Raw genomic sequence first — 21649 nt, forward strand, 5'->3', positions numbered from 1 at the left:
CAACATGTGAGAAACCACCCTCGGTGCAAACTTTGGCAATTACCTGTCAGCAGAGACAGAGAGAGGGAGAAATTAGGCTGGCTAGGAGCAATTTGAGTTGGAACTGTGTAGCAGGTAGCAGCCAAACAGAGCACAACCCTCAAAAGCCATTTGACAGTTTGGCCCAGAGGACCAAAAATTAAATCTCAGCCTAAATTCTTTTAAAGCTCTAAACAGATGTTAGAGCCAGGACACTGGCAGGTAGGAACTGGCAGGACAGATCCTCTGACTCATCAGAGGCTGGGAAGGAAAGTTTTCATGGTGCTAGAAAGTGATCAGAGGACAAAGGACCCAGTGCCAGTTATGGTGAGCTCCCACAGCAAGCAGCTAGGAAAGGCTTGAAGGTGTGGATAATACTTGCTCCGTACCTGCCTCAAAAGAAGCCCAGAAGATGAATTCAGAGCTTGAAACTGAGCTAACAATGCTCTAAGTACTAACAAATGCTAGGCCTGGGGACATGGGGAAGAGCTCCACAAACTTCCAGCTGATTTTGGCGGAAACTCAACAGATTTCCAATAGTGTTTTACTCTGAATCTGCCTGCACAGCACTTGACTTTAGATTGCAAAGGTTTCCAGTGATCTTTCAGCCAAGGCTTGATGATAGCCATGACGGGAACAAAATCTGTGTTCAGCAGGACACAAGACCTCGATGAAATACAGAACTTGCACCCATCTCATTCCTGCAGCAAGCAGCACTCCATTTGCTGGGAGGTACCCTGGAGAAGAAGACCTAGTACGGTAACTTTATGTGACAGGCAGCTCCAGATGCAAGGAAGGACAAAGGACAGCAAAATATTTAGGAAGGTGCAATAATTAATTTCAAATGTAATCCTGGTTGAGTCATTTCATACTGTTTGTAACTGTCAACCATAGCTTAACTCTTCCCCAACCTTTCTGCAATTAATGGATTTGAACTTTTCCACATTTTTGTCTCAACCAGTTCAATCCCACAAATCCTTTTTGGAAAGACACAGCTGTGCATGGGGTTGTTCACGCATCTGCCATTCATGTGTCGGCCAGTTCTGTTTGACATTGACAGCTCTGCAGAAAGCACATTAAAAACAACACCCACCCTTCAAAATACCCTCCAAAAGCCTTCCCCATGTATCCTAACTGAAGGACAGTGAGTGGTATTTTTGCTTTACCTGTGAAGCTACTGCTCATTTCAGGTACATCATCCTCTTCCTCATTCTCTGTATGCACTATGCCAGCATTTTGCATATCATTGTAAGACTTGGTTCGCTTTGGAGTCGACTGCTTGGAGCCAGACTGCAGGTTTTGCAAAGCATCGGTGGAAGTCACTTTCCCACTGAGGGGCTGGCTGGGAGGCTTGGGCGTTCCATAATAGTTACCTAGGCAATAGAGACACATTTGCATCTTCAAAACAGAACAGTTTATAGCAGTAAGGTTTCTATTTCATTTTCTTTATAGTTCCATTAAAATTTCCATCCCTCCCCACAGATAAGTAAATAAAGAAGATAACACATGCCATTCCCGTTTTTGGGGGCGCATACTTAATCTCTACAGCAGACACAGAAATATTTTTTGCCTTTTCAGTTATTCTTGTTGTATCTAAAAGGAGAAGCAATGGTGGCATTGTTTAGGTGCACTGAGCGTACATGGGCTAAAACAAAAGGCAGTCATGGTGAATAGCAAAACTTCATCTTGTTACATCTGAATTTCAATTAGTAGCCTTTTTACATCTGTGCACCCACACAATGCTGTGGCAGATCTGGAGTGAGCCCTGCAGAAAATAAAAAATTCATGGCTGCTATCACCAAGAGAAGTGATGAAAGGCTCGATGGCCTGCTTTAATACACAGGTTCTTTTAGGGGGGATGTTACATTTGGAAGCAAAAACTATTCTCTCTCTAAAAGAAAACTTAGTCAAAGAAGAGAAAAGGAAAGATACCACATGGCTCTGCTTTCTTCAAAGAGGAAATTCAGCAGTTGGGTCAACTTGGGTAGAAGAGAAGAACCAGACCTTAAAGCTAAACTTGAAGGGACAAAGATGCACCCCCAGTTACGCCAGTACATGCTCGGAATCCATCTGTGATGGAAACAGTGCAAAGTGCTTGGGGTGCTTCCCTGTCACTTTAAGTGACCGTGGAAGAGACACAGAGTAAGTGCAGGTTCACTCACGCCACAACAGCACTGAGGTATTTCACTGCCCCGGCTTCACTTCTCCACACCACAGCAGTGCTTGATTTACCCTGAAATTCTCTCCAACATCAGGTCTGGAATCTATTCCTGCAGCACTGGGCATTACAGGAATTCAGACCTACTGCAAGGTGAATCTTTTAATTTTTACGCAATGATCTGTTATATACAACAGTTTTACATAAAATTCCCCAAAATTTCTCTTTCAGGAATTATTGTTAATTTTTATTTGCCATCTTTGGATTCTAAGGGTAGACTTAAAAGTTTTCCCTGTGCCCTTTGACATGACAAAACACAAAGGATGCCCTCCCATATAGTTCAATTGTGGCAACAGTGCAAAATTCTTCTCTAAAACATACATTTATTTGCATTCTTTATTGATCTCCACAGGCTATATATAACCTGAAAGCGTTATTTTTCAATTTTTCAGTATATATTTTCCCAGCAACTGCAGGAGAGGATGAGGTTTGAGATCATCTAAGGAACCTGAAGGTGCACAGGTCCATGGGAAGTGATGAGGTGCATCCACAAGTCCTGAGGGAACCTGGATGGAGTTGCTACATCACTTTCCATCATATTTGAGGAATTGGGGCAGTCTGGTGAAATTCCCACTGACTGTAAAAGGAGAAACGTAACCCCTTTCTCAATGGAGGACCCAGAAAGATGCCAGCCAGTCTGTGCCCGGCAGGATCATGGAGCAGATCCTCCTGGAAAGAGGATCACCAGGACCCATCAGGAGCTGGAATCACCTTGATTTGGACTGGCAGAGTTCATCTTGGAAGACCATTTAGGAAACACTTGTAATCATTCCCCCCCACTGCCTCCTGTGAGGTGAAGTATTTCTCATAGAGCTGAGACCCAAGAAGCCAGAGCAGCTCCCACCTCCATGCTTTTACAGCTGGAGTAGTAGGACAGCAACACGTGCAGGTCTGTCTTAACAAGGTGTGTTCCAGCCTGTACACAGTGATGTGGATCCAACTCCACGGGAGCGGCAACGCTTCGCAACGCTTTCATCTTCTGTTCATCATGTCAGAATCTTAAATGTACATTGATGCATAATTTATGGGGAGAAGGAAATTACTTCTTCTGGAAAGAGCCTCTAATGGGTACGGAGGCAAGCAGGTTGCAGTTTCTGCTAGAGAAATAATTCGTGTGCTCTACATACTGCAGGACTGTTTTATACAAAAAGGGGAGGAACGGGAGACAGACAGTGCAAACATAGGTGGGCAAAAAAAAAAAAGGATAATTAACCCTGCTCCCATCTATCCTTCTGGCATTTCTCATGAAGAATGATACTACTCTGGGATTTTGTAGGGTTTTTTTTTTTGGTTGTTTCTTTGTTTGGTTTTCCAGGGGGAAAAAAAAAAGTTTTCTAAGGATATTAACCGCTAAGCAGAAAGAGTCATGTGTGTGCCATACACATAAAAACAACTTTTATTTATAGCACTGCACATGACTATTTTATGCAAAAGTTATTTTGGGTCTGTTGTAAATGGTTGAATTCTTTAGGATGGATTCAACAAAGTGGATGAAGGGGATATACAGATGTTGATAGTGTGGGTTTTATTTCCCCTGGACAAGAACACAGCACAGATGGTACCATCCCTCCTCCAATTACAACGAAATGTATGATTGTATCTTCAAAATTTTTTCCTCTTCAGTTCCTCTAGCAACAGCAAAGCTGGAGTTCCTAGCAGTCCATGGAGAGCTGTTCGTCAACAGAAAAACAGGCTTCTCTAAAGTATTTCAGGTTTTCTTACACCAAAATCATTAGTCATTTTTCAAACCAGACATGGTTGTTGGTACTAATATTAGTGAATAATTACTTTCTACCAAGACAGTGTGCTGTCTTAGAGGATCCCTGTAAATATAAATGAGCATATAAAAAGGGCAAATATGAATCTGAAACTGAGCATGGCTCTGCATGTGTGGGGTTTACAGGAAATGTAACCGCTGGGGCTGAACTTTTCTTTTTTCTCCACAGGAGGCAGATTAAGCCTGAGTCAGTATTTGAAAAAATCAGAGCTCTTCCTTCAGATTCACACACGGACAAACAGGTTGGGGAAATAACCCAGCTCATGATGAAAAATCTTCAAAAGAATGCCCCAACCCAGGTGACATGGAAAACGAGAGAAAATGGAAATGCTGTCTTTCCCTCATGTTTGCTGGATGCAGTCAGCCCTACTTCTCTTCTCTAAGCAGTTAATTTTGAAGACATGGCATGTGGGCCTGGGTGTGGGAGCAGACACACTATTAGGGGGGACTGGTAAAAATAATCATCAAACCTCATGTTTCATCCTCAAAATTGGAAATAGAAAATATTTACACTGTGACTCAGAAATCCAAACATGCTCCATTAACAACTGACAGTGAACAGCCCAGCAAGAGTTTTACAACACTTAGACTTGACATTATTTGTTCAAATTAAATCTATCAATGTTTATGAAAAAACATACATTTAAAAATAGGCTTTAATAGTGTTTTGTGAGCCACTTGTAAGCCTAAAGAAGGGGCTAACTTCATAGCCAGTGTAATTTGTACTGAATATCCAATCAGCTCTAATTATTAACAGCATGTTACATGTGCATACACAAGCATCTGTCATCCCAGAGGATCCCAAAACATTTTCTGAAGTCAGCACAGCAGTTAGGGCAGGACTCCCTGGGGTGCTTGAGCTCAGGTGAAGCTCTGCAAAACTTCTGAGGACTCTGACCCCAGCAGGATGTCTCTGAGCTGGAAAGGAGCAGCCTGTCTCCCAGACAATGGAGACTTCTGGAACAAAACTGCAGGAAACTCTCTATGTTTCTGTGGAAATGTCAGCTCTGAAAGCAGCCAGCGTGGCAGGAATGGCACTTTCCCATGTCAGATTCCTATGGGAACTGGGCCTCTAAAGCTAACCCTCTTCTCAATCACATTTGGATCTTGCCTACAGCGCCTGAACTAATACCTAATAACAACACATTCACTCTGCAGATGCACATACCATTAACTGAATCCCTTGTCATCGCTTTTCACTAACCCTTATTTTATTCAGTCCCTTGGTGCTTAAAACTTACTTAACCACAGCTGAAGTTTGATGGGAGCATCTGCAGCCAAATCTATTACTTAATCCATGCACTCTAAAGCACCACTCAGGAGAGTGCACAAAAATAACAATAATAATGAAAAAACCCAAACAGAAGAGCTATTTGGAATGAGTTGCTTTCTTTTCATCTCCTTATCTTTAAGTGTCAGCAGCTTACACATTTTAGCATCACACCCGGTAATTAGACTTCGGTAGCAGCTTATCACAACAATAAGACAAGTTCTCATCATCATAACACTTCCTGCTCTGCCAATTCAAGCAGTGATCACAATCAATGAATGCAATCTACAGCAGCTTCCCCCCTGTCCTCAGTTAAAGCAACACTGTCAGTCAAGGGAACTTTAGGTTTTAGAAAGCAAGTGGCAGTGGAAAATTTGTCTTGTATTTCAAACAACAAAGCATTCTTAATAAATATTCCCCTGGTGGGCAGTAAACTCACCCTAAATTGTTTATGTGAGCTGGAATTTAAAATACAATTCACAAAAATACATGAACTAGCTACCCTTACGTAAAATAACTATGAATATATTTCATAAAAACCTTGAATTCACACTGTTGAATTCAAATCCATTTGGGTTGAAAGGACTCCAGCCAGCCAAGATGCTGTTTCTGGAATGGGTAGAAATGTACACGAAGAGAGGCACAATCTAACAGGTTCAAAAGTGGAATGGATACTAAGGCAGAGAGAGAAGAGGAGACCATGGAGGCTGCTGGGGTGGGGACAGGGAGCTGACATGGAGGGGCAGAAGAAGGCAGAAGAGCTGACTGCAAGGTCAAACATGAGTTTGAGCACTAATTCTAATGGTGCAATTACAGCAATTGAAGAATGTGGTCCCAAAGCACGTATTTGAGTTACTTTAATTTGTAGGTGTTTGCTCTGCAGCAGCTATTCTCTTTCCTTCTGGTGGAAAGATGTCTATGCCTGGGACTGGGAGTACATTTGTGTCTCAGCAAAGGACCAAGAAGAGTTCATGCAGTTCTGAATTTACTGATGCGTACTTGTGAGGTCTAATTCTGCAATTATAAAAATCCCAAGAAACTCAAAGGCCTCTGTGTGGCACAGAGGGCCCTGTGTCCATGAGAAGTGCATCTGATCTTCAAAGTGACCACTCTGTGCTAACAAGGACTCCATTAATAGCTCATGTTTTAAAAAGCACTTCATAGCTTTCTGTCTTGGTGCAAATGGGTATTTTGGGAAAGACACTTGGAGATAAGCAGCAAAATTAAGCAAGGCCTTGACACAAAGACTTGAAAAGTAATTGTTAATGTAATGGTTTTCTTTTCTGAGACGCAGCTCTTCTTCTCTGCACTGTACAAGAACCAAAACAATTGACCCTTAATTTTGGCAGAAGAGCTTCTGCTCATCTAATCCAGCAAGAGTGCTTGTGTCTGATTAGCACAGGATGAATTGGTTCCTGGGAGTGAGCTCCTGCCATAGTGTTTTGTCTGTTCTCTTCCCAGATCCCATTCTGCTACAGATTTCCACATTTAGATGACAGATCTGGCTGCTGTCTGTGGGATTCACCTAGCTGCAACTGCACATTGATTAGCAATTGCCTTGAGGAAATTCAGAGTATCCAGGCAACCGGGAGGAGGCTGCGGATACAGCATCTGGATCGGAAGGAAAACAGGCAACGAAGGAGAGCTCAGAGAAATTAACCTGCAATATATCCATTTGCTTTAAATAGGAGATTCTCTGTCAATTTTTGTAGTTTTTCATGGTGAGGTTAACTGAAAGATCAGTTTGGGTTTCTTGTTAAATAAGTCAAACTGTTGCAAACTGCACATTTCAATTATGTCTGCAATTTAACATATACTCCAATTAGTGTCCTAAAGGCAGTGGCAGCATGGGAGAAAGTCACCCACAGAACAAATCACTCTTACTTACTCTGATTTCTCCTGTGTTATCACTAGGTGTTGCTACATGCTATTGTTAGCGCTCATGTACAAGTGCATCCAAGCACATTTAAGGCATGCAAAAACCCTAAAATAAAGCAATGATACTAAAAGTAATAAATAAGCAGTACAACCTGGGTAACATGGAGCAGGAGAGGGCTGGGGAGGCTCAGGGTGTTCCATGAGACCAGCTGTGTTATATCAACTTCTATAGCCACGTTCAAATAAATTTAAAAAAAAATTCATAGGGAACATAAATAAATGTGCTTGTGTATGGTATATACAGAAAGCAGGAGAAGCAGCTGGAAACACCCTACCTAGCATAGGGCTGTAGGATTAAAAATATCGTATCAAGCCATTGAAATATGAAACTCTTCTTCTTGCAAATAGTTAAATATTTATATATATAGTCCCACCATGAGGATGTGTCCCATTAACACCTTCCCTGTCTGGAAGGCAGTGGCAGTGAGCTCTGCAGAAAGGGAAGTGCTGCAGCCTGCAGAGGCCAGGCTGCCTCCGCAGAGGAGCTGGATAACACCAGCAAGAAAGCAGCCACTTCTGAAGTGCCCCAAGAACACCCTGTACCAAAAAAACAATGCCAAAATGTGCCTGGACTACTAGGAATGGTCTTCAACATATCAAACTATGATTACAAAGTAAATTATGCCTAAAATAACCTGAACTCTAACTTAAGAAGAAAGCAACTAATTCACCATATCTCTTTTTTTGCCAGAGGTGTTCGGGAACCTTTTCCCCAAGGTTTGTGTTTTAAATTGCATGACTGCTAATGAACAATTTCTAACAGAGCTCACATTGAGAAACTTGTTATTGAAAGAGCAGAGAGAGGGAGAATCCAGTCAGCAATGCCACAGGAAATTCAAAGCCACTCTAAACCCCTACCAGATATTTGAATATTTGCTTTTAGTAAACAAGAATTACTCAGGTACCACTTCACCTGTTTGCAGAATAAAGCATTGTTATCAGATGAGACTTCAGTACAGCAGCACTCATTCTTAACACTGATAATCCTGCACATACACAACAAGGTTTTACCTTTTTTTCCTCTACTGGTGGTTTAAAAAAATAAAAAGAAAAAAAGCAAGCAAAGTATTAAGAGCCAAAGGTAGAAGAGGAATCATTCTGCAGTGCACAGATATTAGTATGTGGGTATTCAGCTAAGGGAGCCATTATAATTTATTGAGTCAGTCTCTAGTCTGGAGACAAAGATCAGCAGATCTGATCTTATTAAGCAGAACATGTTGTTCACCTGCATAGGCATCCCCAGCATCTGCCAGCCTTCCTCATCCAATCTTCCCCTCATGTTCTGCCTGCCACAGGCTCAGCTCTCATTTCCAGGTGGGACCGAGCTGGTGACACCCACAGGCTGCAAAGGCACCAGCAAAAAAAATCCACCCATTTTGCTAAAGCAGCTGGGGCAGCGTGGCTGCTGCAGAGAAACCCAAGGAGAGCCAGCACATCAGATAAATTAGGCTAAAGGCATCTTGATTTGAAGCATGTTGCTGAATACACCTCTCTACTTCAGCTGAAATTCAAACTGCACTATTAATGTAATTTATTACAATCATTAAGTACCACAATTGGAGACCCTGTCTACAGTAGCTAGTTTTATATACTTTAAAAATGTTAGCAAGTCACCCCATTACATCTTAGTCATGAGACTAATGCAGATTACTTATTACTTCTCTTGGCAATCACATAATACTTGTCCTGAGAATGAAAGATGATGCCTTGACAATAATACTCTATAATGTAATAACCCTTCACATGTTATAAAGTGCAGCACTTTTTCTTTTGAGGATCACTAAGTGCTGGGCAGGCATTCATTCATACAGCCTCATCAGATCCTGGTGATACAGCCACCCCTGTTCCAAATTCAGCCACCATGCTCATGTCCCCATGTGCCTCTGCATAGCTCCCATCTCCAGGGCTGCCTGAATTCAGCACAGCCCTCCAGAACACCGTTGCTTCCACTCTCCCCCTCCTATTTGGAAGAGCAGATAGCTGCAGGCACAGGGTATCTGCTGAAATATTAATGAAGAGAGAAGTAAGTGTTGTTTTAATATTCTCCAGGCCAGAAACCTGAAGTATAGAGCAGTTACCTGATCTGCCCAGGGCCATTCAGCAGCTGGGGAAAAAACGAGAATAAAATCTGGAAGCTGTGACTGTGCTCAAAACAGCCCTCCCTTGGGGTCCCTGTGAGAGCCTGCAATTCAAATGCAGAAGTAATTGCTAAATAATTAGTAACCTACACAAGTACTTCCATGCATCCATCAGTATTTTCTGCCCTGAAGGAGCAGTCAATAAATGCCTGAGACTACAATTACAGTGATTTCCTATCCACCAGAAGGCCTAGTCAATGTGCAGCCTAAAAAGAATTTTCCTTCCTAATGAGTATTGTCAATGGGAATTTCTAACTGGCTTGAGTGTGTCGTGTGCAGCACTCACGTGGGGCAAAATCACCAATACTGGGGCAGCATCGCAGCTTTTTGGGCAGGTCTTCCAGCTCCAGTTGCTGGATTCATGTGGTCAACATGTAGTTTTCACTAGGGGAAGAAAGATGATGTTTCTGGGCTTTATGGTTAAAAATCAGGATGTGAAAAGCTGAACTGAAAACCCCAGGAATTAAGGCTTGCCAGTGCCCCCTCCCACCTGGTTACATTTTTTGAAGCCTTTTGGGTGCAGAAAACACCAGGGAGATGAGAGGTGACCAGAACAGCAGCTGCCATGCCTGCTCTGCCTTCACTGGGATGTGAATCAAAAGCTGCCCAAAGGAACCTATTGGCAGTGCACCAGAAGAAATAATAATGGCATTACGAAGCCCTGTAGGTCAGCAACACCTCTTTTGTCCTGTTCAGCTTGCACTTTCTCTTTTTGCAATTAGAGCACTTTGAAAACCTGATACACTCTCCTACTTTTTTCTGGTTTTCAACTGTTCTCTTCTGCTTGTTCTTTATTCTTTCCAAATCGATAGTATCTGTATCAGCATCAAAGTCCTGTGTATTATCCCTCTTCCAATGGCTCCCTGTTTTCCAATCTTTCTCCCCAGAACTTCTCTTCAGTAACTGTTATTAAATGCTTCTGTTACCTCTTCTTCTGCAAGATTTTTCCAAGTGACAGTATCCAGGTGACTTTATGTCCATCTTCTCCACCACCACATGCTGATGCTGACAAATTAAGGCCCGAAGGGTCCTTGGGACCACGCTGACCCCAAACCACTAGCCTGCTAGAGCAACATGAGCTTGTGGCTGGCTGGCACACAAAAACTTCCCCATTCCTCATCCATACTGTCCATTTCATAGTATCCCTCTTCCTTCAACTCTAAATCATCTGAGAGCATTAAATCACAAGCAACCCAATCTTTGCAATTGCTACAATTTCTACTCAGTACAGCAGGTAGAATTAGAAGACTATTTGCTTTTGTTGGGCTTTATTTCTCTGGTTTAGAATAAGCCATCACTGATCAAAAATACAGTCAAATTTATCATGGTGGAACACTTACTAAAAAAAAAACGTGGAAGCAAAATGCAGCGTAAAACAAATGATAATTAAAATATCTAAGACTGTAAAGCTGGACAATTACAGATACTTGGCCATTAAAAGTCTAACTTGCTTTGTGGTTTGGGTTTTGGCAGACTTTCTCTTATAGACAAAATTGCTTGCAATTTCAGCATTGGGTCTGAATCACCCCATCTTCCAAGATCTAATCAAGATCAACACTCTCTTGATCGATACAGCTGTAAAACCAGATTTCAAAAAAAAAGTACAACAAAGCCATTAAAGAAATCTCAGAAGGCAGCAAAATAATTTCTTGAAGCCGTAAGTGAAAAATGAACTCTATTTATTTTACATTACAATCAAATAGTAATGTGTCTTGATGCATATGTGCACACATGCATCATCATTATTTGCTTTATTCTTATTGATTTTTCCTTCCATTGGCCAGCACTCCAGAACCACAATGCACCAGCATCACTGATGTCAATGGGGAAAGAAGCTTCTCAGCACTTCTGACAAATTATTCCTTTAAAGTTCAGGCACTTCTATCACCAACAGAAATAAAATACACATTAGACTTATGAGAAATCAACACCATCTTCAGCAACTGAAAAGAGCAAGCCATGAAACCTAAACAGTTTAGCTGCTGCTGCATATAATCACATAAGCAGTGAAACTACCACGTTGTAACTGTCCCAGATGGATACAGCATTTCCTGAGAACTAATTCCCAGCATGTCCCAGGAGCCAGCTTACAGACAGTTACCCATTTTGTCTTTCCAAGTGGAAAGGTCACTAGAACAAACAGATCAGGAAGCAATGGCAAGGCCTCTCAGCTGATCTATTTCAAGGATCATGACAAAGAAAACTAATTTGGTGTTATAATTAGAAACACAGAGAGGAAAAAGCTCATTCTGAAGAAGAGCTGGTGCTGGAATGCTAGCATTGGTGCTGATGGAGCTAATCAGCTCAGAGAGGTGGAAGAGTGAAACCAAATTATACATTTAGCATCTTCATGCAAACCAGGTTTGACACTGCAATTGTCTGCAGTTGGGAATTAGCACAAGGTTTAAAGGTGCCCTTAAAAAGGAGTTTTTAAAGAAGCAGACAAACAGTATTTCAGGACTCGCTCGTCAGACCCTGAAAACCAAAACCACATGTCACAATCTTTTCTGTATATGTTTGATGACCACTTTTCAAAGACTTTTGGCTATTTGTGTGGAGTTTGTATTTTTAAACATATTCCATATTTCTTATTATAAAGAATAATTAGAATAAGGCTGCAATAATAAGGCTTTTTCAATCTCATATTTACAGAAAGAACCATTAAACTTCTTTCACATGGAAATATGAAATGACTGAGCTGAAGTACACTGGAAGGACTTTCAAACCTGTATTTATTTTCATTGTCTTGTCAAGAGGCACATTTGAATGTTCTCCAAAGGAAAAAACCCCAAACCCGTCCAAAAGGAGTTTTCAATTTAAAGGAGCTATAGATTGCAGGTTTAGTTACACAAATCCTATTGTGTACCTAAAAATGGTCAATCTGCCTTGCATTTCTCTGGAGCTTTTTCCTGCTCTCACCCTGGTGACATTTCAGTGCCCCTTGGCTGTCTCAGTGCTGTTGTTTGCAAAATTGTGCTGTAAAAAGGATCAACACAATGACCCAAGTTAGAAGCAATTATCCAAGACTAAGAAAAAACCAAAAAAGCAATGCATCATGTAGCTGCATAGTGACACAACTGGGTGGCGAAGGAAGTGTATTTAGGGAAGATAGAGGGAAAGAGAAACAGCAGGAGGAAAGAAAAACTGAACAAGGAGATGAGCCATAGTGGATACAAACAATAGATGCATACTGCCACAGTATTCTGTTATGGGATTACATATCGAATTTTCCTGGCCAACTGACGTTAATCTTTTCAGGCAGTTAACTTTTCAGGCAAAAGATAAAGCACAGCAAAATTGGAATTCCCTCTCTCAGGTTACAGAGAAAAGGGAAGCAGAGCACTAGGATGGAAAGCAAGGTCCTAACTTGAGCGAGGGTGATGCAAATGTGGTGTCCCACCACGGGTATTTGAAGTGCTTTTTCACTGCCTGTGGCTCCATACCTTCGTAAGTTCCTACTTCCAGAAGGGTCCCACTTCGCTCCAACTCCAGAAACTCCTCCACAGTCAGAAAGTTATAGTCCACACCAGGCACTTCTCCTTCTCTTGGAGGGCGGGTTGTGCCTGAAAGGAGAAATTAGAACATTAAACGAGTTGGTTTTTTATCAAGAATTAAGTAACAAATTTTCACAAAGATACAACAGTATTTGTAAAACACAGTTCTGTGAGCTACAAGGGTCAAAAGAAGTTTGAAGTTAGGAGCCCATTAAAAACAGGACATAGATTTCGGGTTGAACTGGTGGCACCAAGTAGAACAAAACAACTGAAGGACAATGTTTCTTGTACTCTCAGAAAGACTCTGGCAAAGAAATCTCTCCTCTCTCTGTCCAGAAACACAGCTGGAAAAATTTGGTACCTGGGAAAATGCCAGCAATTACTTTCCTGCTGTTAGAATTGTCTCTCCCACTTCAACCTCACTAAAATTGCAATCTGTATTCTCAGATAAGGCAACTACTTTCAGGTTCCATTACTTCTATACCACTATCTCATCAAATGTTCTCTCACATCATAAACATAATTTCTCCCTTGTTTCTTCTTAGTGTTTTATCTCTATTTATGCTATTATTTTTTATTCAGCATTAAAAAGTACTATGAGACAGTTCTGATGCACCATTCACACGTGCTCACTAAAGAGACAGCCTGCCAACTCTTCTCACAGAAGTTCACCTACAAGCTCATTCCAGTTCAGGAATACTTTTGAGTAATAAGTCACACTGAATCTCTCTCTCCAGCACTTGACAATTTCAGTAGCACCCATGGAGAACTGGCTCTGATCACTGCCACTCTGCCAGCTCTGAAACTCTTCTCCCTTCTGGCCAATTTACAGCACTCTGAAGCACAGTGTAAGATGAGTCATTTCATGACTTTTTCCCTAAGATGGCTTGGGATGTTGCATTTTAGGTCACTGAGCACAGCTTCATTGATAAGAATCAATTTCTGTTCAATAGCCTTTATTTTCCATGACTCTGGAGGCTGGGAGGTGACTGGATTCTGCACGTCTGAGATTAAATATAAATGACAGGTTTACAGATAGTATAGCAAACTGAATTTTGGAAGAAAGAATGGAGTTAGAGAGATGGAGGTGTCTGAATGCTGTGGCTGAAATCAGTCTGCTGTCTTGGGAATAACTTCAGAGACGTGGAAACCATACCCAACATTTAACAAAGCATAATTTCTCACTTCTGAGGGACTCTCCTGGCCCCTGGGCAGTGTCTTCTCAGTGAATACAATTTCCTAAACCCTCGATAAAAGGACAGAAGAAAGAATAAAGAAGCTGAGCTTCTGAAAACTAATTGGGAAGATTCCAGCTCTCAGAAGCTGAAAGAGCATAAATTTACCATGCCTGCATCTGGCAAATGTTTTCCTCAAGTGCCAGGAAAGCGGAAAGTCTGCTTATCTCCTATTCATCTGAGAGACTGCTCAAGAGGTCAGTCTTGACAGAGTGTCACCCTTGAAAGACTATCACTAGATTAATTTCCTTGATAGACATCCACTTTCTCTAACACGCTCCATTTCTTGATTCAAAATAGAAACTCTCTTTATTATTTACTGGCAGCCTTCAGAGAGTCTATAAATTCCTGTGCTTTTTTCCATCATTCCTCCTCTTGGAGCTGTATGAATGGGTGAAGGAGGGAGGAAAAGTAAGGAAGGGGATGGGAATAGTGATGGATATCTCCACCCTGCTAGCAGAATTACTCTTTCCTATTTGGAAAGGACTCAATCTTGTATTCTTTGTATTTTTGAATCCTTACAGTAAGGCTACAACCATTTTTACTGGGTAGATTGTAAGAGAAGGCAATTTTCTTTCACAGATCTAGTCCAGAGAAATGCTGGAGCTGCACCATGTGCCCCTCTCCGCCCCAGTGCAGGTGCTTCCATCCAAAGGCATGCAGAACAGCTCGCTCAGGTCCCTCCCTGGCACACAAGGAGCGTGGAGCACACACCCAGCAGCCGGGATGAAGGGTCGCAGACCAGATGCAACATCTCCTCCCTGAGCACGGACATTGCCACAGACACTGAGGCTGTGAGGACCCTCCCCAGAGCACTGTGTCTGGTGGTCACTGCCACATTCCCCTAAACCTGGCCCGCGAGTGGGAAGCAAGAAGGATGAAAAGCCGCGACAATAACTATGACCAATGATACGTTGTAGCTGTCCCATGCCTGGAGCACAATGGAAGTGAGAATTCGCCTCTGTACCACTGCGCATCAATCAGTCAAACGTCACCCCCGGCCATGTGGCACGTGAGCCGAATGACAGAGACTGGGATGTGTGTTTTCCCAATAACTACTAAGACATTGATGAGACACAAAGATCAGGGAACTTCAGGATTGCTTTCACCTTATCTTTGAAGCCTCTTCTTTTCTTTATCTATATCTTCCCACAGAGGATATTTATTAATCAATTTTTTCTTCCATCTGAATTTTTATAGCAGTGAAATTGCAGTCAGCAGTTTACTAGTGCTGGCTGCCTATTTGACACGACACTTATTTCTCTGTCATAATTCCTCTGAGCCATTTCAATGGATCTATTTGTTTCATCTCAGTGTTCTTAATTTCCTGAATATGTTCAAGTCGAAAATAATGTTCAAGTCAAAAAATCGCAGCTGTGCCTGCTATCAGCACGATTGCCCGCAACACACGCGGAAGGCATTAGGAAAGTCATCGCGGAAAAGGAAAACATTGCATCACAGAGATAACATTTGTCACCTCAGCTGGTCCTCAGCAGCAAGCCCAGGGAAAATAAAAACTACACTGGCTGTGATATCTTATCTGGGCGAAGGCGAAAAACCCAACAACTTTCCATGTTGCTGTCTGGAGCAGAGATTGCTTGCAGATGCTCCGGCTGTTATCCTGCTCCACATCTGAGCAAGTGTTACTGAATGCGATTCAGGAAGGCAGGGGGAAGGGAAAACCCGCCTCCATTTTTCTTGTAGCAGAATGACAGGCTGCCGGCTGGACACACGCCTGGCAGATGGCATTTCAAAGAGTTTTCATGAACCATCTGGGATGTGTACAATGATTACAAACCACACTTACAACAAAGCCAGAAGGGCTGCTTCACAAGGAGGGGGGGGGGAGAGGGCGGGCAGCAAGAAAGGGGGGAAGAAAAGAAAGCCAAGAGGTGCAAACTCCATGACTTTTCCCAGGCATAGGACACCAAGAATAATCAGTACCTTCCACCCAGAGCCCTTTCACAGCCTGGAACAACTGCTCCATGGCTGTGCAGCTTGAGTGTGCACAGGCCAGCACCATCACAGCCTGCAAGCCACCACTGGAGCTCTCTGCTGATAAACTCCAATTGTAATTAAGTCTCCCATCATTAGCATGGCTTAATTATGTACAAAGGCAAAGTGTGTGTATCCTCCTTCCCCCTTTAAACTGCATTTCAACATCCTTACCACAGGACAGTCTTCAGTGAAGGGGATGACTGTACATTTTATCAGAGCTAATAGCAGGTCAGACCACTGCTAATGGCAGAATTAATTGAGCACAATGAGAGCTGTATTTAGCCCAAACAAAAGATAAGATACTCCACTTGAGAAGATGAGCCAATCATATTTAAATACATTTAGTTGCCGGTCTTGTTTGCAACTGAAATATTAAGCGGCATGAAATCTTATTGCCATTAGGTACCAATTTAGCTAATTAATTTCAGCTATGTCCATTGTGTGACTACCTCAGAATTGCTAATGCTGCAAAGAAGGAACTGGAGGAGAAACTGAGTGGCTACCAACTCCTTCTGCATATTTAATGGTTCAAAAGCTTTCAGTCTTATTTGGCTAGCATATCCCACAGCATATAAAACTAGTTAGACACATTACATTCACAGGGGAATTCCTCAAACTTCCTGTAACCACAGAAGACATAAGAAAACAAAAAAATAAGGCTACTGGTTAGCATTGCAGTTTTTACCCCTGGATTGGGGAAGAAAAACTACATCTAACATGAGTGACTCAAATACTAAATGAAATGTTTTCCCAGCTGTTGGTTTGGTTATCACCCCCAAGCTATCTGCATCCCAGTTTATTCATGCATCCCTAATGCTTGGGCCACAGTAGAGGTATCTCATCACGGACTGGAGACTCCACCTGAGAAACTGCTTCCAGACACAGGTGAGTTTGTCCAAGGAGAGCTCAGTGCTGTACATGAACTAATTAGAGCTTGTGCACACATGCCTAGAATAACTGGACTGTGGCTCAGATGCCTTGATGATTATCAACTACTATCCTGAATAATTTAAGTGCCCATTTAAAAGACAAATAGCTTCTGCTGTTGTGTTGCCTATCAACCATGCTGACACTTACCCAACATGAGCCTCAATTATACTATGGCCAGACTGTTAAAATATGATTCAGGGGCTGTTTAGTTCTTTATCAATCTACCAGGCCTTCAAGTTAAGCTGCTAATAGTCACTGATGCCCTGCTGCTAAATTAATCAGAATCTTGCTTATTGTAATCCAAAACTAAGGCTTCAGTGGGGCTAAAGTCACTTCAATTGCTTCCATGTTAAAACAAAAGCAGTTCTTGAGCAGTAGTACTGTTACTGTGCACCAAAACAGCCCCCAGCAAGTAATTTGGAAGTTACCATTTCAAGTGCAGAATACCTACAACTCCCATTTGCAAAGCAGTAATTTCTGCAAACTCCTTTTCCAATTCCACTGGCTGGCAGTGACAATCTGGTGAGCCACCAAAATACATCTGATCAAACCACAAGTCATTTACTCCTCATCTCCATTAACCAGCATCTCATAAAATGGCAGATAATGTGGGAATTGTACACTCAAAGTAATGATAATAGTTGTTACAACCATATTTTATACAGACTCAAGCCACTGGTGGTTACCAGCAGTGGGTGCAACTGCAGTAAATAAGGTGAAGTGTGCAGGGATGCTCCTGACCCAGGAGGCTGCAAGGCCAAGTGCTGCTGTGGGAGGTTCTGAAAGGCAGGGGTGGGAGGAAGACAGGGTGCTGCTCTTCCCATTGTTCTGAGAAACTGGTATTTTTGTTCATTCAGCAAGAAGAGACTGCTCTCATCATCTACAGGGAAAAAGCCTTCAGCTGCCAAAGAAGAAACATATTAGGAAAACAGCCCCTTTTCCTTCCCACTGTGTTTGGAGGTCACCTTCTTCCCTCACATCACAGGGTTATTTGCAGAGCCTGCTTTGGCTCTCCTGCATCTGTCACCTATGGTGCCAGATAACTGCCAGGCAGGACAAACTTCACAAATCTGCTAACAGCAAATGGAGAAGGGAAAAGACAAAGACAACCTGGTCTGCCTCCAGAAGAGGCAACCTGATCAGCAGCCAAGCTTAAGGCAGAACGTTGCAGCAGCACAGTACTAAAAACAGCCTTATCCACATACACAAAAATAAAGTGTAACCAGTCTGTAAGAAGACACTGTACACAGAACTACCTTATCTTACTGACTTCTGGGGTTGTTCAAGCTAAGAATACCTTATTTCTTCCCCAACATAAGTAAAAGGAATTACATTTGACATTGTTGTGCTATCCATTATACACTGTAACCCCACATACCTGTGGGTAAGGGATCATTCATATTTGTAACTACATAAAATATGGACATTTCAGACAGGCCCAATCTGTTACAAACCGAACACGCTCAGCTTATAAATACAATTTTCTCCTGAAACTTGAAACTCAGAAAGCTCATTTTGGGATTTTAAATTCTGTCTATCCCTTCTCTAGCCAGTGTCTTGATACCTATAAACCCCAAGAACGTGACAAGCATTCAAAGTGTCTTGGTGGCTGAGTAGAAATTCAATCCAAAGAAGAATGTGTCTGCCACCAGAAATTAACTCCCAGACCTGTTAATGATGCATGTGCAGGAGCAGATGCTGATTGACTCTTCCTGGCCACACACACAACTGCAGGAATAAAAGCAAATTTCTGTCACTGTGGTCAGCAAGAAAGACTGATTAAACCCAGAAAAGAGCTGACCAAGACAAAACTGTCTTTCTACAAACACTTTTCAGAGAGAAATGCATTTCATGGCTGAGTTCTAAAGCATTCTTCTTCCATGGGGGAGATGGAAGGGATTTGCACAAAGAGCTTAGTATCTCCTTCTCCCACCAGCCTTTCCAGCAAGTGACCAAAGAAGGAGCCCTGAGCAGCAGCTTGCGAGGAACACCTTTCGCACAAAGGGCTGTGCCAGCCATGCACACAAATAACCCTCAGCACACACAGAAGCCGTTCTCCCTCTCTCTGAAATACTGAGTCCAGTTGCATCTCCCTGATCCTTTCCCTCAAAGAAGCACGGACTGCCCCAAGCCTCCCTGGAGAAGTGATTCAGCCAAGCCACACAGCACAGCTCGGATTGCGTAAACCCTCCAGGCAGCAAGTTATTTTTGTCCTTTTTAAATCTATTTTTGCTATTTCAGTGGCCTTCCCTGCCACCAAATAAGAACACTGACAATCTTCAACACATTTATCCTTAGAGCCCTCTGAGATAGAGAAAGTGGGTTTGTTTCCAGTTAATAGCACAAGATCAGCCAAACCCAGGCTCTCAAAGGACTCCAGGAACCTAATTCTAGAGAAATCAGTGGGATTTAGGAAACCCTACAGATCAGGATCAGGGCCTAACAGATTAAAAGGGACAAAAATAACTTGCCACCTCGTTGGGGCTTTGCAAGCTCGTCTGTGCGTGTTGTGAAACACCATGCCAAGGCTACACGAAGCCAATTCAGCATGAGGGGATCACTCACCACTGTAATATCAATTTAAAAGAAACTGATAAATTACCTGACGATGAGAAGTAAGGGTATAAAACCTGCCACACTCCCCAAGAAAGCCACTTAAAAAAGACCTATTTAAGGATCTATGCCAAATATTCAAACAGAGCATCACCCCCCTGACCTGAGAAAAGTACCAGTGGCTCTACTGCCATGTAGCACATGCTAATGCAGTTACAGCCTCTTCATGTGTCCTTCAGAGCATTCATTTGCTTTCTCCTAAGCAAAGAGTATTCTGGTACCAAATAAAGCATAAATAATAAATATTCTCAGGTTCACAATAGCAGCAGCTCTACATCCCTTTCTTTGAGTGATTGCTGTTACCTCACCAGACACCTGCAGCCAAATCCCTCTTATTTCCCACGAGGTGGGACACCCACAAGAAGATTAAACTTCATGAACTAATGAGTTTGCCATTAATCCTGTGTTTCTGGAGTCCAACAGCATGACATCCACTAATTTAAATTGTGAACTACTGATGAAAAAGCAAACTATGTACCTACTTGGCAAGAATACCTCAGCTGTAGCTATGCACGGTTTTATTCATTCTAATATACGGATTAGTGTAATAAAATGTAATTTTATAAATCAATAAAGCGGCAGTAATGAGATTGCACTGTAATGTTCTGCTTTTAAATACTGGTACAGAAATGAGTGAAAATTGCCATTTGTCTAAGTGTGGATGCAACTTATAGAAAGTGAAATTAGCTGAAAGTAAATTAACAAGGTGATTATATACTTACATGCACTTATATTCAGTTTCTCTCATATACACTTTTAGAAGCTTAGATAATTCTACACCCATGGCACACACCTTTATTTCAAAAGGTCCACCTTTCATCTATGTAAAAATTATCACAGTTACTTTCAGTAGAAATATCTATCTTGGGGAAGGCTATGGCTGAGGGTGGTAAATTAAATACCTACACTGGATAATTACAGAGCACTCTGATTAGCTGGTTATTTTTAATCCTGTAGATCATTCACTCTGGGCTATTTCAACCCAAGCCCAGTCTGATCCCTGCAGTGCTTGCACGGGGCTGCCCCACTTCAGTCACCTGCAGCCCCACCATGCTGAGGCAGAGCAGTGGAAAAGCACAACGTGGATTCAGATCACTATTCCATATGAATGTGCACATCTGTATTAAATACAACAGGCCAAAGGTGTGTGTGTGGGGAAGTGCTTAAAATACCCTTAACTCACAGGAGAGCTGGGATGGAGGTTTGCTCCCACGCATTCAGCACTTTTAAACAAATACTGCATTGTCTTATTTATACTTTCACATTTTAGAAGTAATTTATCAGGATGTATAACCTATCATGCTTTATATCTGCTTTTTTCATATCTGCTTGCAGAGCTATCTGATTTCTCCAAATTGCCAAAGAGAAGGTGTAGCCCAGTCTGAGAGCTTCATAACTCAAGGATATCATTAAACCAAGCTGTGAATTGGTCCAGTAGCAGTATTCAGCTGCTGAGAAAGAAAACACCCATTGATTCCCTGTGATGTTTGGCTGAGTGGCTGGATTAAGAAAGTGTAGTATTAAAAACTGCATTTCATTAGCTATCAGATCTTCACATGGCTTGGTACAAGTTTTGAGTAGGTTATGCAGGAGTAGAATCATAGAATAGGTAAGAAATAAATGGCTCTCAAACTTTTTGCCTGATGTTCCAGACCAAAGGCTGGGAGAAAAGGGCTTTGGAAAAGATGAGGGGACAAGACAGCATTTGGAACTGGGTACACTGTAAACTCTTGCAAGATGAGTTGCCAAGTCACAGAGCAAAGACAGACAGAAAACCAGGGAAGTCAGATAAGCCGAGGTCACTGATTTTTTGAGAAACCTTAAAGGTTTTATAAACATTATACAATCTTTTTTGCCTGCCATGAAGTAGTGGAGAAATTTTCCTATTTGGGGAAAGACATGCAGTGGAGTTTTGAAGCAGAAAAACAGGGAACAAGAACACAACGACCAGTTTTATAAAAAAACAATGAAAGCTTGTTTTGGCAATATGTGCAACTATTTCAACCAAAGGAAGAATACT

General features: G+C 42.0%; 1 protein-coding gene across 1 annotated transcript in view; it reads right to left on the reverse strand.

The window, feature by feature from the left end:
* MAGI1 (membrane associated guanylate kinase, WW and PDZ domain containing 1) overlaps positions 1–21649 on the reverse strand; it is a gene marked incomplete at its 5' end in the record, with an annotated part of 290109 nt that overhangs the window by 73842 nt on the left and 194618 nt on the right. Inside the window, 2 exons of the mRNA XM_082288537.1 lie at positions 1185–1391; positions 12803–12922. Of these exons, the coding sequence (XP_082144663.1) occupies positions 1185–1391; positions 12803–12922 (327 nt within the window). The remainder of the gene's footprint in view (positions 1–1184; positions 1392–12802; positions 12923–21649) is intronic.

This window comes from Coloeus monedula, assembly GCF_965178545.1.
Source record: "Coloeus monedula genome assembly, chromosome: 11".
Classification (NCBI taxonomy): domain Eukaryota; kingdom Metazoa; phylum Chordata; class Aves; order Passeriformes; family Corvidae; genus Coloeus; species Coloeus monedula.